The sequence below is a fragment of the Oncorhynchus keta genome, chromosome 2 (assembly GCF_023373465.1).
Source record: "Oncorhynchus keta strain PuntledgeMale-10-30-2019 chromosome 2, Oket_V2, whole genome shotgun sequence".
NCBI classification, from domain to species: Eukaryota; Metazoa; Chordata; class Actinopteri; order Salmoniformes; family Salmonidae; genus Oncorhynchus; species Oncorhynchus keta.
Window position 1 is genome coordinate 37,574,426 of NC_068422.1, and position 14,085 is coordinate 37,588,510.

At 41.0% G+C, this 14,085-nt stretch overlaps 1 protein-coding gene across 2 annotated transcripts in view; it reads left to right on the forward strand.

Moving 5' to 3' along the window:
• The first annotated feature begins 219 nt into the window (after positions 1–219).
• Positions 220–14,085, forward strand: part of LOC118400076 (receptor-type tyrosine-protein phosphatase epsilon-like) — a 66,278-nt gene continuing 52,412 nt past the window's right edge. The window contains exon 1 of one of the 2 annotated variants that reach the window (XM_035796496.2): positions 220–553. In XM_035796496.2, coding sequence (XP_035652389.2) covers positions 418–553 — 136 coding nt within the window. In that variant the 5' untranslated portion in view covers positions 220–417. The remainder of the gene's footprint in view (positions 554–14,085) is intronic. The other variant, XM_035796506.2, reaches the window with a different exon arrangement.

Sequence of the window (14,085 nt, forward strand, 5' to 3'; positions counted from 1 at the left end):
AAGGCCTAAACATAAAACAAAAACGACATATTTAGGCTACCGGGAAATCATCTGACTTTAATTCTCTTCACTTTATGTGCCAAGTGCCTGTTTATATTAGGCCTATTACACTTATGCTAGTATCCTACTTGTGCGATGTCACTTTAATTTCAATACGTAGGCGTGTTTACAAGAAAAACAGAGGATCATAGAGAAAATTATTATCATGGAACGTCCAGCAGCTATCATCATTACGAATTGAGGGGTGTAGATGATGCGTCGCTCTGCAGTGATGCTTACTCCTACCTGCCTGATGTAGATTCATGTAGACTATGCGCCCCGTGGGACGGACCAGGCCTTCTTCGCTCAAAGCGACTTTTGCACAACGGCATCATTGGCCGGGCAGTAAGATTAATATTTTCGTAAGAGGTTTGCGGCATGGAAGATAGTCTTCGTTTTCATATCCACTTCTCATTAACACCAGCGAATAAAAAAACACTGAGGTTTTTTTCTCAGCCAATAAACCATATCATTCATCAAGACGCTGCGAGATCACATTTCCTACATCTCTACGGTAAGAATGTATCTGCTTTGATGATGCCACTTCTATTCAAATGGCAGCCTGAGCCTAGTGAACAAACAAAAAATCAGTTCTGAGATAGCTCTCTAATGTAGACCGAATCGATATAGCCTACCCAACCAATCATGTTTTACAATTCAATCCGTGTCAACGAGCCCTGTGAATTGGCCTAGCGCATTTATATATGGCAGATGTCAAAACATCTATTCTCATATTGTCCATGCAGCAGGCATATTGTGTGCTAGCTTTGAATGCAACATGAATAATTCGAGTTCCTTAAATTGGCATGATACGAGGTTGGCGACGTCTACACTACATACAGTACGTAGAGCAAACCCGTTCCTCTTGCGACCACCAAGAATGTTCACGAATGCATTCATTGATAACGTTTGATCACTGTGGATCTAAACCTGTTTAAATGGCACTTTTCTGAGCCTTCAGAAGCTCATATTCACCTGCAGTATCTTACACCGTCACTAAGTACAGGGTGTTGATGTTAGCCCACCCGGTTTAGACAGAATTAGGCAGGGGCGAGGAGCAGATACACATTGGATATTTATTTGTAGGCTACCCAATACAGCAGCAGGTTGCCTAATGTCACAACTGTGGTTCACCCTTGACCACCTTCAATGATAGATGCTGTATGAGGCATGTGCATCTTTTAAAAGTAGATATTCTAGCTGTGTATCTAAGAAATTGCTCGATACTGTAATTGGTAGGGGTGCAGTAGATATGTTATCTATTGACATGGGTTTCTACAAGGGCTGGCAAACCATGCCAATATATCCTCCAAACACCACCTTCGAGACCATTATCACTTTTATACAACGGGTTATATTAACATAATGATTGACATATTTTAATTAAAAAACGTTATTTTGATGAATTTATTCATGCCATCTCATCCTTCCACAAGATATATCCCCGACACAAATCTAGGGTTGCTACCCAAGCCAGGCTGGTCGTTAAGTATTTTTGTTCTATAGCTATGGACGTGACCAAAACGTTTCGTAATAAATGTTATATTGCAATGGTTATTTGGAGACATGTATTTCTAGTGACATTTATTTGGAGACATTCATAATTAGCTAATGATGCGATATTTCACCTGGCATAGAAAATGTGCTCTCATCAGGACACTGTTCTTCAGAGGAGCTAGCCAACAACACAGCTAATTCACTCACGTCAAACCGAAGCTGGGTAGACTGCAAACTAGCTGCATTTAGTTTCGTTTTACCTGTTTTCTATTGACATTTCTTTGTATATAGCCATAACAACTATGCTGATTCGTGATTTCGACTGGCTGATAAAAGCTGCCTGCCTGTATTTCTCGTGCCGACTCCCAACCCCTACATGTTCTTTACTATGGAATTTCAATATTGAAACAATGTTGCAAATGTCAGAGCAACAGACAGCAAGGTTTATACAAATCTCTGCTATTGAAAACCAATGGCTAGTCTAAAATAAATGGGAGATAATGGCTAGATGCTTTTTACAGTGGAGCTCAACTTTATAAATTGTTTTTTTGCTGGATTGATAGGCAGTGGATTTCGCAGTCAGATGGAACAGAGTAAATAGGCATTTCAGTAATAGCTTTAGCCAGTGAAAATTGGTGGAATAGGCACCGGCTAGAATGTGGTTTTAACCAATCAACGTTCAGGATTAGACCCACCCATTGAAAACTTGAGTGATAACGCCTGAGAAGCCAGTGTTTGGAGGATATATTGGCATGGGTGTTCATCTCAGGCCTGCAAACCAGTGCCAATATATCCTCCAAATACCGGCTTCTCGGGAATTATCACTTTTATATAATGGGTTACCAACATGTTAAAATAATGATTGACATATTTTCATTAAAAACTTTATTTTGCTGAATTTATTCATACTATTTCATCCTTCCACAAGATATAGTCCCGACACAAATGTAGGGTTGCTACCCAATCCGGCTGATCGTTCATTCCATTGGTTCGGTTGCCAGAGACCGACCCAGTCGTTCAGTCTTTTTGTTCTGTGTATATGAACATGACTCAGTCGTTCATTCTAAATGTTCCATTGCCATACTGGCTGGCAACGTTCTTATCCCTTGCTTGCTATTGCTACAGTGCCTTGCAAAAGTATTCATCCCCCTTGGCATTTTTCCTACTTTGTTCTATTACAACCTGTAATTTAAATTGATTTTTATTTGGATTTCAAGTAATGGACATACACAAAATAGTCCAAATTGGTGATGTGAAATGGAGAAAAAATAACTTGTTTAAAATATTATATTTTTAACAGAAAAGTGGTGCATGCATATGTATTCACCCCCTTTGTAATGAAGCTCCCAAATAAGATATGGTGCAACCAATTTCCTTCAGAAGTCACATAATTAGTTCAATAAAGTCCACCTGTGTCCAATCTAAGTGTCACATGATATGTCACATGATCTCAGTATATATATACCTGTTCTGAAAGGCCCCAGAGTCTGCAACACCACTAAGCAAGAGGAACCACCAAGCATGTGGCACCATGAAGACCAAGAAGCTCTCCAAACAGGTCAGGGACAAACTTGTGGAGAAGCACAGATAAGGGTTGTAGTTAAGGGTTAAGGGTTGAGTTATTAAAAAAAATAAGAGAAATTTTGAACATGCCATGGAGCACCATTAAATCCATTATTAAGAAAAGGAAAGAATATGGCACCACAACAAACCTACCAAGAGAGGGCCAGGCAAGGAGGGCATTAATCAGAGAGGCAACAAAGAGACCAAAGATAACCCTGAGGGAGCTGCAAAGCTCCACAGCGGAGATTGGAGTATCTATCCATAGGACCACTTTAAGCCGTACACTCCACAGAGCTGGGCTTTACTGAAGAGTGGCCAGAAAAAAGCCATTACTTAAAGAGAAAAATAGCAAACATATTTGGTGTTCGCCAAAAGGCATGTTGGAGACTCTCCAAACATATGGAAGTAGGTACTCTGGTCAGATGAGACTAAAATTGAGCTTTTTGGCCATCAAAGAAAACACTATGTCTGGCGCAAACCCAACACCTCCCATCACCCCGAGAACATCATTCCCACAGTGAAGCATGGTGGTGGCAGCATCATGCTGTGGGGATGTTTTTCATTGGCAGGGACTGGGAAACTGGTCAGATTGAAGAAATGATGGATGGCGCTAAATATAGGGACATTCTTGAGGGGAAACCTGTTTCAGTCTTCCAGAGATTTGAGACTGGGACGGAGGTTCACCTTCCAGCAGGACAATGACCCTAAGCATACTGCTAAAGCAACACCAGAGTGGTTTAAGGGGAAACATTTAAATGTCTTTGAATGGCCTAGTCAAAGCCCAGACCTCAATCCAATTGAGAATCTGTGGTATGACTTAAAGATTCCTGTACACCAGCGGAACCCATCCAACTTGAAGGAGCTGGAGCAGTTTTGCCTTGAAGAATGGGCAAAAATCTCACAAAAAATATTTTGCCTCTTCAAAGTGGTAGACATGTTGTGTAAATCAAATGATACAAACCCCACAAAAATCTTATTTTAATTCCAGGTTGTAAGGTAACAAAATAGGAAAAATGCCAAGGGGGGTAAATACTTTCGCAAACCTTTGTAGCTAGCCAACTACGGCTAATTTACAGTCAAGTCCAACAGTGCAGACATAACACCAGTAGCTGCATTTGTTTAAGCTGTTTGCTAGTGACATTTATTTGGAGACATCCGTAACAATTACCTAATGAGGTACGATTTCGCCTGGCATAGAAAATGTGCTCGCTCTTTAGGACACTGTTATTTAGGGGAGCTAGCCAACAACACAGCTAACACAATAACTTCAAACTGAAGCTGGAAAGACTGCAAACTAGCTTCACTTCGTTTCATTTGACCTTTTTTCAATTGACATTTCTTTGTATATATCCATAAAAATGATGCCAGCTGATTCATGATTTCGACTGGCTGAGAAAAGCTGCCTGCCTCTCTCTCCGCCCGAATCCCGAACAATAAACATTCTTACTATGGGACAGTTGGAGATATTATATAATATTGAAACAATGTTGAAAATGTCAGAGAGATAGACAGCAAGGTTTATACAAATCTCTGCTGTTGAAAACTACATGTTAGTCTTAAGGAAATGTGAGATAATGTCTAGATGTTTTTTATTAGTGGAGATCAAGTCTATAACTTCCCTGCCTGGGCTGATGAGACATTGGATTGCGCAGTGAGAGGCAACAGAGTAAAAAGGCATTTCAACTTCATAGCTTTTAACCAATCAGTGTCCAAAGTTTAGACCTACCCATTGTATAAATACATTTATGTGTGCTCTTCATTTAGGTAATATTGATGTTCATAACAGGAGCCTGCATGTAACCTTTCAGACAGGATTCTGGGGGACTGGATTGATTGAATGTGTGCTGTGATTTGTTTATACATACATACCTTTCTAAAATCAGATAATCTTAACAAAGGCACACCATTGAATGGATACAGTGGCTCAAAAAACTATTTAGTCAGCCACCAATTGTGCAAGTTCTCCCACTTAAAAAAGATGAGAGAGGCCTATAATTTTCATCATAGGTACACTTCAACTATGACAGACAAAATTAGAAATAAAATCCAGAAAATCTCATTGTAGGATTTTTTATGAATTTATTTCCAAATTATGGTGGAAAATAAGTATTTGGTCAATAACAAAAGTTTATCAATAATTTGTTATATACCCTTTGTTGGCAATGAAAGAGGTCAAACATTTTCTGTAATTCTTCACAAGGTTTTCACACACTGTTGCTGGTATTTTGGCCCATTTCTCCATGCAGATCTCCTCTAGAGCAGTAATGTTTTGGGGCTGATGCTAGGCAACACGGACTTTCAACTCCCTCCAAAGATTTTCTATGGGGTTGAGATCTGGAGACTGGCTAGGCCACTCCTTCGTTGCCCGGGCAGTGTGTTTGGGATCATTGTCATGTTGAAAGACCCAGCCACGTTTCATCTTCAATGCCCTTGCTGATGGAAGGAGGTTTTCACTCAAAATCTCACGATACATGGCCCCATTCATTCTTTCCTTTACACGGATCAGTCGTCCTGGTCCCTTTGCAGAAAAACAGCCCCAAAGCATGATGTTTCTACCCCCATGCTTCACAGTAGGTATGGTGTTCTTTGGATGCAACTCAGCATTCTTTGTCCTCCAAACCCGACGAGTTGAGTTCTTACCAAAACGTTCTATTTTGGTTTCATCTGACTATATGACATTCTCCCAATCTTCTTCTGGATCATTCAAATGCTCTCTAGCAAACTTCAGACTGGCCTGGACATGTACTGGCTTAAGCAGAGGGACACGTCTGGCACTACAGGATTTGAGCCGCTGGCGGTGTAGTGTGTTACTGATGGTAGGCTTTGTTGCTTTGGTCCCAGCTCTCTGCAGGTCATTCACTAGGTCCCCCCGTGTGGTTTTGGGATTTTTGCTCACCGTTCTTGTGATCATTTTGACCCCACAGGGTGAGATATTGCGTGGAGCTCCAGATCGAGGGAGATTATCAGTGGTCTTGTATGTCTTCTATTTCCTAATAATTGCACCCACAGTTGATTTCTTCAAACCAAGCTGCTTACCTATTGCAGATTCAGTCTTCCCAGCCTGATGCAGGTCTACAATTGTGTTTCTGGTGTCCTTTGACAGCTCTTCGGTCTTGGCCATAGTGGAGTTTGGAGTGTGACTGTTTGAGGTTGTGGACAGGTGTCTTTTATACTGATAACAAGTTCAAACTGGTGCCATTAATACAGGTAACGAGTGGAGGACAGAGGAGCCTCTTAAAGAAGAAGTTACAGGTCTGTGAGAGCCAGAAATCTTGCTTGTTTGTAGGTGACCAAACACTTATTTTCCACCATAATTTTCAAATAAATTCATTAAGCTGCTTTTCGCAGCTTTTTGTTAAAAATCGCGCAACATTTCAGCGCCCTGCTGCTCATGCCAGGAATATAGTATATGCATATGATTAGTATGTGTGGATAGAAAACACTCAGACGTTTATAAAACTGGTTAAATCACTGCTGTGACTATAACAGAACGTGCATTTCATCGAAAAGTGCAAGAAAATCTGATCACTGAAAATGGAAATAAATATCCATGCGCCACTTCCAGGAATTGTTCAAGAAGAACCGAATTAAATGAGGCCGAGGTTGCAGTACCTACAGCTTCCACACGATGTATAGAGTCTTGTCATTTGCTTCGGCTTTGATTCTTGGTCAAACCGAATCAAGGGAACCGATTCCCTCCAGTCTCCGACCTGATGTTTTGGTTGAGAAAAATCCTGACATTTTTTCCAGACGGACACCTATAGAATTTACATCGCCTCCTGATGAATTTTATCGCTTATTAACGTGTACTAATACCTAAAGTTGCATTACAAAATTATTTTGAAGTGTTTTGTGAAAGTTTATCGTCGACTTTTTAAATTAAAAAAATGACGTTACGTTATGAAACGCTATTTTTTTTTGTTTATCACACAGTCTTCATAGATCGATATCTTGGCTATATATGGACCGATTTAATAGAAAAAAATGACCCAATAGTGATTATGGGACATCTAGGAGTGCCAACAAAGAAGATGGTCAAATGTAATGAATGTTTTCTATTTTATTGTGCGGTTTGTGTAGCGCCGACTATGCTAATTATTTTGTTTACGTCCCCTGCGGGTCTTTTGGGGTGTTACATGCTATCAGACAATAGCTTCTCATGCTTTCGCTGAAAAGCATTTTACAAATCTGACTCTGTAACTAGATTCACAACGAGTGTAGCTTTAATTCAGTATATTGTATGTGCATTTTAATGAAAGTTTGAGTTTTATCAAAAACGATACGTGGCGCACTTGACATTTCCGCTGATATATGTTCCCACCACGGGACCACTGCCCTAACAAGTTAAAAATCCTACAATGTGATTTTCTGGACTTTTTCCTCATTTTGTCTGTCATAGTTGAAGTGTACGTATGATGAAAATTACAGGCCTCATCTTTTTAAGTGGGAGAACTTGCACAATTTGTGGCTGACTAAATTATTTTTTGCCCCACTTTCTCTGTTTAATGTGACAAAACCCTATTAGCCTGTATAACAGCAAATAGACTCTGAGTTACATTTGGCAGTAATTGGTCAAATATGTGACATAGGCCGAGCATTGAAATTAAATCAGTATTCTCACGCATTAATTATAGATGTTATTAATTCACAATATTAGTGCTGTAATGTCCTTCAGTTCTATCCCTGATCAAATTACGAAAATAAAGATAGATGATTTTAGACTGATAAACAGATGCTTCATCCAGAAGTCGATGAATAATATATTGTTTTTCTTCCACACCTGGACATATGTGGGATGGGATTAGATATGTGTTGCTCAAATGGAGATGATTAATTTCATGATTACTTTTTTCCATGTTCTGATTCACATTCCGGGTAGTAGGTAATCACTTCAATAACAGTGTTTTGCAGGTTTGGCTTTTGCTTAATTGCAATTCAGTTGAAGACAGACATTTCAAAGAAATGGCATAGTTTATACTGTATGTGTATTGTGTGTAACGTGGACCTTTACAAATGTGTACTATTCCCATGGAGTAACAACATTACTCTTAATGCTTTTGATTGGACAAAACATTTTACCAAATGGTTTGGTATCTCCACAGCATTCAATATACTGTGTCTACTCTTACAAGGAATAAGTAAATTTGAAAAATTTAGCAGAAGTCCTAGTTCAGATTATTAGAATCTTGAGTTACTATTGGTTTAAGTTCACTCAAAATGGTTTAGCATTGACTGAACCGATGTACTAAGGTTATGTACTTCCTCATCTTGACACAAGTAACCAGTGACCACATTCAGTAAGGCTGACCCATTGGCTAAATCCATGCATGAGTATCTCTTCATCTGCTTTTCTTTATCAGCACCAATTTGACACCACAGAATATGTTAAATAAATGTGTAGTTGAATGAATCACTTGTTTTTATTATCTTGAGAGTAATGGTATCACTGCTGTTTCTGTTCACTAGGTTCATACACTTGAACACATACAGAACACGCCCATGGTTGCCCAGGGTTGTTATATGAATGTCAAGATCCACTTCCGTGCTCTGACATTGTTTGCTGAAAAGATTCAGATTGCCATCTGCCTGAGGAATAATTCAATGGTTGCCATAGAAGCACAATTATATTACAGCTGTGAAATCTAATCCTGCAGCCTTTACAGTCCCATCAGGTATGCAGTTGGACATGGGATGGATGAAAAGGGGAGGGAGAGATTAGATGAGAGGGAGTGGATATGGATGAATTGTCCATCTCTGAGGAGAATGAGTCTAGATAGAGGTCAATTTAGCCATTTTCCTGCTAATCTGAAGTGGGAATTGGCTGTGAACTATTTACCATTTCATCAATAGGGAGGACACTGGGAAGCCGTGTTCACTTCACTGTGTTTGCCAATCGTAAGAAATAAACACAAAGGCTACATTGTCCATCTTTCATTATTCCTATTCTGCTTGGAGTATGCTGCAAGATTTTGGGTTTCGTTCAATAAAATCTAAAAGGATTGAGTTGCATAGTGTCCACCCTGTCTGGACAAGAGGAATACCTATGTGAGAATGCTGTTCATCGACTACAGCTCAGCATTTAACACCATAGTACCCTCCAAACTCGTCATCAAGCTCGAGACCCTGGGTCTCGACCCCGCCCTGTGCAACTGGGTACTGGACTTCCTGACGGGCCGCCCCCAGGTGGTGAGGGTAGGTAACAACATCTCCACCCCGCTGATCCTCAACACTGGGGCCCCACAAGGGTGCGTTCTGAGCCCTCTCCTGTACTCCCTGTTCACCCACGACTGCGTGGCCACGCACGCCTCCAAATCAATCATCAAGTTTGCGGACGACACAACAGTGGTAGGCTTGATTACCAACAACGACGAGACGGCCTACAGGGAGGAGGTGGGGGCCCTCGGAGTGTGGTGTCAGAAAAATAACTTCACACTCAACGTCAACAAAACTAAGGAGATGATTGTGGACTTCAGGAAACAGCAGAGGGAACACCCCTCTATCCACATCGATGGAATAGTAGTGGAGAGTGTAGTAAGTTTTAAATTCCTCGGCGTACACATCATAGACAAACTGAATTGGTCCACCCACACAGACAGCATCGTGAAGAAGGCGCAGCAGCGCCTCTTCAACCTCAGGAGGCTGAAGAAATATGGATTGTCACCAAAAGCACTCACAAACTTCTACAGATGCACAATCGAGAGCATCCTGTCGGGCTGTATCACCGCCTGGTACGGCAACTGCTCCGCCCACAACCGTAAGGCTCTCCAGAGGGTAGTGAGGTCTGCACAACGCGTCACCGGGGGTAAACTACCTGCCCTCCAGGACACCTACACCACCCGATGTCACAGGAAGGCCATAAAGATCATCAAGGACAACAACCACCCGAGCCACTGCCTGTTCACCCCGCTATCATCCAGAAGGAGAGGTCAGTACAGGTGCATCAAAGCTGGGACCGAGAGACTGAAAAACAGCTTCTATCTCAAGGCCATCAGACTGTTAAACAGCCACCACTAACATTGAGTGGCTGCTGCCAACACACTGACTCAACTCCAGCCACTTTAATAATGCGAATTGATGGGAATTGATGTAAAATATACCACTAGCCACTTAAACAATGCTACTTAATATAATGTTTACATACCCTACATTATTTATCTCATATGTATACGTATATACTGTACTCTATATCATCTACTGCATCTTTATGTAATACATGTATCACTAGCCACTTTAAACTATGCCACTTTGTTTATATACTCATCTCATATGTATATACTGTACTCGATACCATCTACTGCATCTTGCCTATGCCGCTCTGTACCATCACTCATTCATATATCTTTATGTACATATTCTTTATCCCTTTACACTTGTGTATAAGGTGGTAGTTTTGGAATTGTTAGCTAGACTACTTATTACTGCATTGTCGGAACTAGAAGCACAAGCATTTCGCTACACTCGCATTAACATCTGCTAACCATGTGTATGTGACAAATAACATTTGATTTGATTTGATTTATTGTGTTAAATTGTCTGGCTTGTATAAAAATATATGAAATCTCATAGAAAATGTACAGTTTATTTTGAACTGCCCTGTAATATGTGCTGATACAATCTACATGGTTTATGTTTCATCCCCTGGTAGTATGCTCCTACTTGGCTCATTTGGCATATATTGCAGACCATAATTGCAAACCACCCTGACTGACAATTGCAAACCACCCTGGTGTGTGTTCTACTAAAGCTAAGATTGAAGGGTGCATCTCAGCTTATTGCTACTATACATTTGTTTGTGAGCAGCTGGGTAATTATAATTGGGATGAAGTTAAGAGGCTCTAGAATGCTGTTACATATTTTATTTAGTCTGCCTTGTGTCCTTGAAGTAGGATGCTTAAGAAGTCGTCTGTTGCTAAGAGGCCTGTTGGGGTGAGAGAAAGTAAAATGGAGAGAGAGAGAAGAGGCAGAGAGACCTTGTATGCACTTGTGTGCATGTGCATAGGCTAAATCTGTCCCTGGAGGAGAGGAAACAAGACACATTGAAGTATCAACCTGAGTTTGCATGTTACAATGCATTAGTCACACTGGAGCAAGCCAAGTTGATGAGTTATGCCTGGTCTTTCACATCCCTGGAGGGAAAGCTGTGGGAGGAGGTTGGCTTTAAAAAAAAAATACACAACAACGTTTCCGTGTAATCATAATGATGAACTGTGTGGGAATGAAATTGCCCATGCTCCTTATATGGATTGTGGGATGTGGGACTGGGATGTGTCAGTTATAGTGCACTGCCTTGCAAAACCTCTGTCTCTGTTATCATCATTGGGCCTTGCTATAAGATTACTGTAATAGACCGTTTATAGCAGCATCACAAAGCGCAAGGTCATCAAAAGGAGGACCACATCGACAAGTTGTACATCAGATATCATTAAACAACTTGATGTGTCCTGATCTGACTCAGTGGAGAGGATGTTCATTTATACGGAATGCCAGTGGTTACAGTGAGTAAATGTTGAGGGAGAAGAAGGAAGTGTCTTTTCACTTTACTGTGCCCGTCTGCAAGCTAACACAAAGAGCTGTTTCTTTAAAACTTAACTTAAGCAGTTCATGAAACCCGGCTGTGAGAAGCTAATTTGAAACATTTGAAAAGATGACGGTGCTGCGTAGTTCTTGAATGGCATCCTAGAAACTGATACTGTAAAGTACAGTATGTTTTATGATTCCCGTGTGGCCCAGTTGGTAGAGCATGGCACTTACAACGCCAGAGTTGTTTGATTCGCACGAGAAATGTATGCACTCACTACTGTCGCTCTGGGTAAAAGCGTATGCAAAATTACTAAATTGTAAAATAATTATGACACTCGTTACCATGTATTTCCCATCATTGTGGAATAACTGTAATGTTTATTTTTCAGCATGATGAACACGTGAAGAGTTCTGATAAAGTTGGACCCCACGTTGTAGGAGGATACATTGAGTTGTAATTGTAATGATTATGTTTGCCGGTTCATGGTCACGCCTTGGCTGTGGCCTAGAAGTGTAATTTTTGGTCCCCTAAAACTCAAGGGTGGGGATCTCTGGAGTCATTGGTTGAGGTTTTCTTTGCTCGTCCATCCACACTCTAAATCGATCATAGTCGTTTATGACATTATGACATATCTGTCATGAATATGTATCTAGCATTAGCATTTCAAAGGCACATCTCCACACATCCACTTGGCAAAACCTCCTCAAACGTCCCCACACATCCGTGTTCAGTATGTCTAGAAACCACAACTACAGATGTTAGTGACAAGGAATGTTAAACACCTTACCATAAGATCAGCTGTTCTCTGTGAACCTATAGCTTGATTTCCTATCCTGCATCCCAGAAATATATCTACATGCACGTGGAATAACCCTTTTATTAACTCATTCTGCTTAAAGACGCCACGTAGTGGAGCAACTAGCAAGACACTTCCCTTAAAATACAACATCATCTTATGTCATTAACTAAGAAGTCGACAATGCATTTGTAATCCAACACCAGCGTTTAAAATGTCACATTATTTTGAAATATTTTCCAACCAATGTTTTGGCTGCTATGTGTAGACTATGCATGGCTTATGCACGACTTGATGATGTGTGTTTGTAAGTAAGTAAGTATGAATGAATGATCAAGTCACAGAGGAGTACTACACGATGACTTCACACATGCAATCTTAATGACTGGCATATGCCCTCTCGCTTAGTCAATGGGCAAATTGAGTAATTATTCTGGCCTATAGCATGTGTCTACTTTACACTGTAAAACCTTTCCCTGTAATGTGATACGCCATCACATCTGGTTTGCACATAGTGGGACTATCATTTGTTTTTCAACAGGACAATGACCCAACACACCTCCGGGCTGTGTAAGGGCTTTTTGAATTAAGGAGAGTGATGGAGTCCTGCATCAGGTTGAGAATGTGTGTACACACACACACACACACACACACACACACACACACACACACACACACACACACACACACACACACACACACACACACACACACACACACACACACACACACACACACACACACACAGAAAAAGTTCTCAATCTACACACAATACCCCATAATGACAAAGGAAAAACAGGTTTTAATTATTTTTTGCAAACTTATATCACATGTACATAAGTATTCAGACTCTTTACTCTGTACTTTGTTGAAGCACCTTTGGCAGCGATTACAGCCTCTAGTCTTCTTGGGTATGACTGTACAATCCTAGCACAACTGTATTTGGGTAGTTTCTCCAATTCGTCTCTGCCGTTTCTCTCAAGCTCTGTCAGGTTGGATGAGGAGCTTTGCTGCACAGCTATTTTCATGTCTCTACAGACATGTTTGGGCTCTGGCTGGGCCACTCAAAGACATTCAGAGAGTTGTCCCAAAGCCACTCCTGCGTTCTCTTGGCTGTGTGCTTAGGGTTGTTGTCTTGTTGGAAGGTGAACCTTCGCCCCAGTCTGAGGTCCTGAGCAGGTTTTCATGAATGATTTATCCTGTACTTTGCTCCATCTTTCCCTCAATCCTGACTAGTCTCCCAGTCCCTGCCGCTGAAATACATCCCCACAGCATGATGCTGCAACAACCATGCTTCACCGTAAGGATGGTATTGGCTAGGTGATCAGTGGTGCCTGGTTTCCTCCAGACGTGACGCTTGGCATTCAGGCCAAAGAGCTCAATCTTGGTTTCCTCAGACCAGAGAATCTTGTTTATCATGGTCTGAGAGTCCTTTAGGTGCCGTTTTGCAAACTCCAAGCTAGCTGTCATTTGCCTTTTTACTGAGAAGTGGTTTCCGTCTGGCCACTCTACCATAAAGGCCTGATTGGTGGAGTGCTGCAAAGATGGTTATCCTTCTGGCAAGGTTCTCCCATCTTCAGATGAACTCTTTCAGAGTGACCATTGGGTTCTTGGTAACCTCCCTGACCAAGTCCCTTCTTCTCTGATTGCTCAGTTTGGCCAGGCGGCC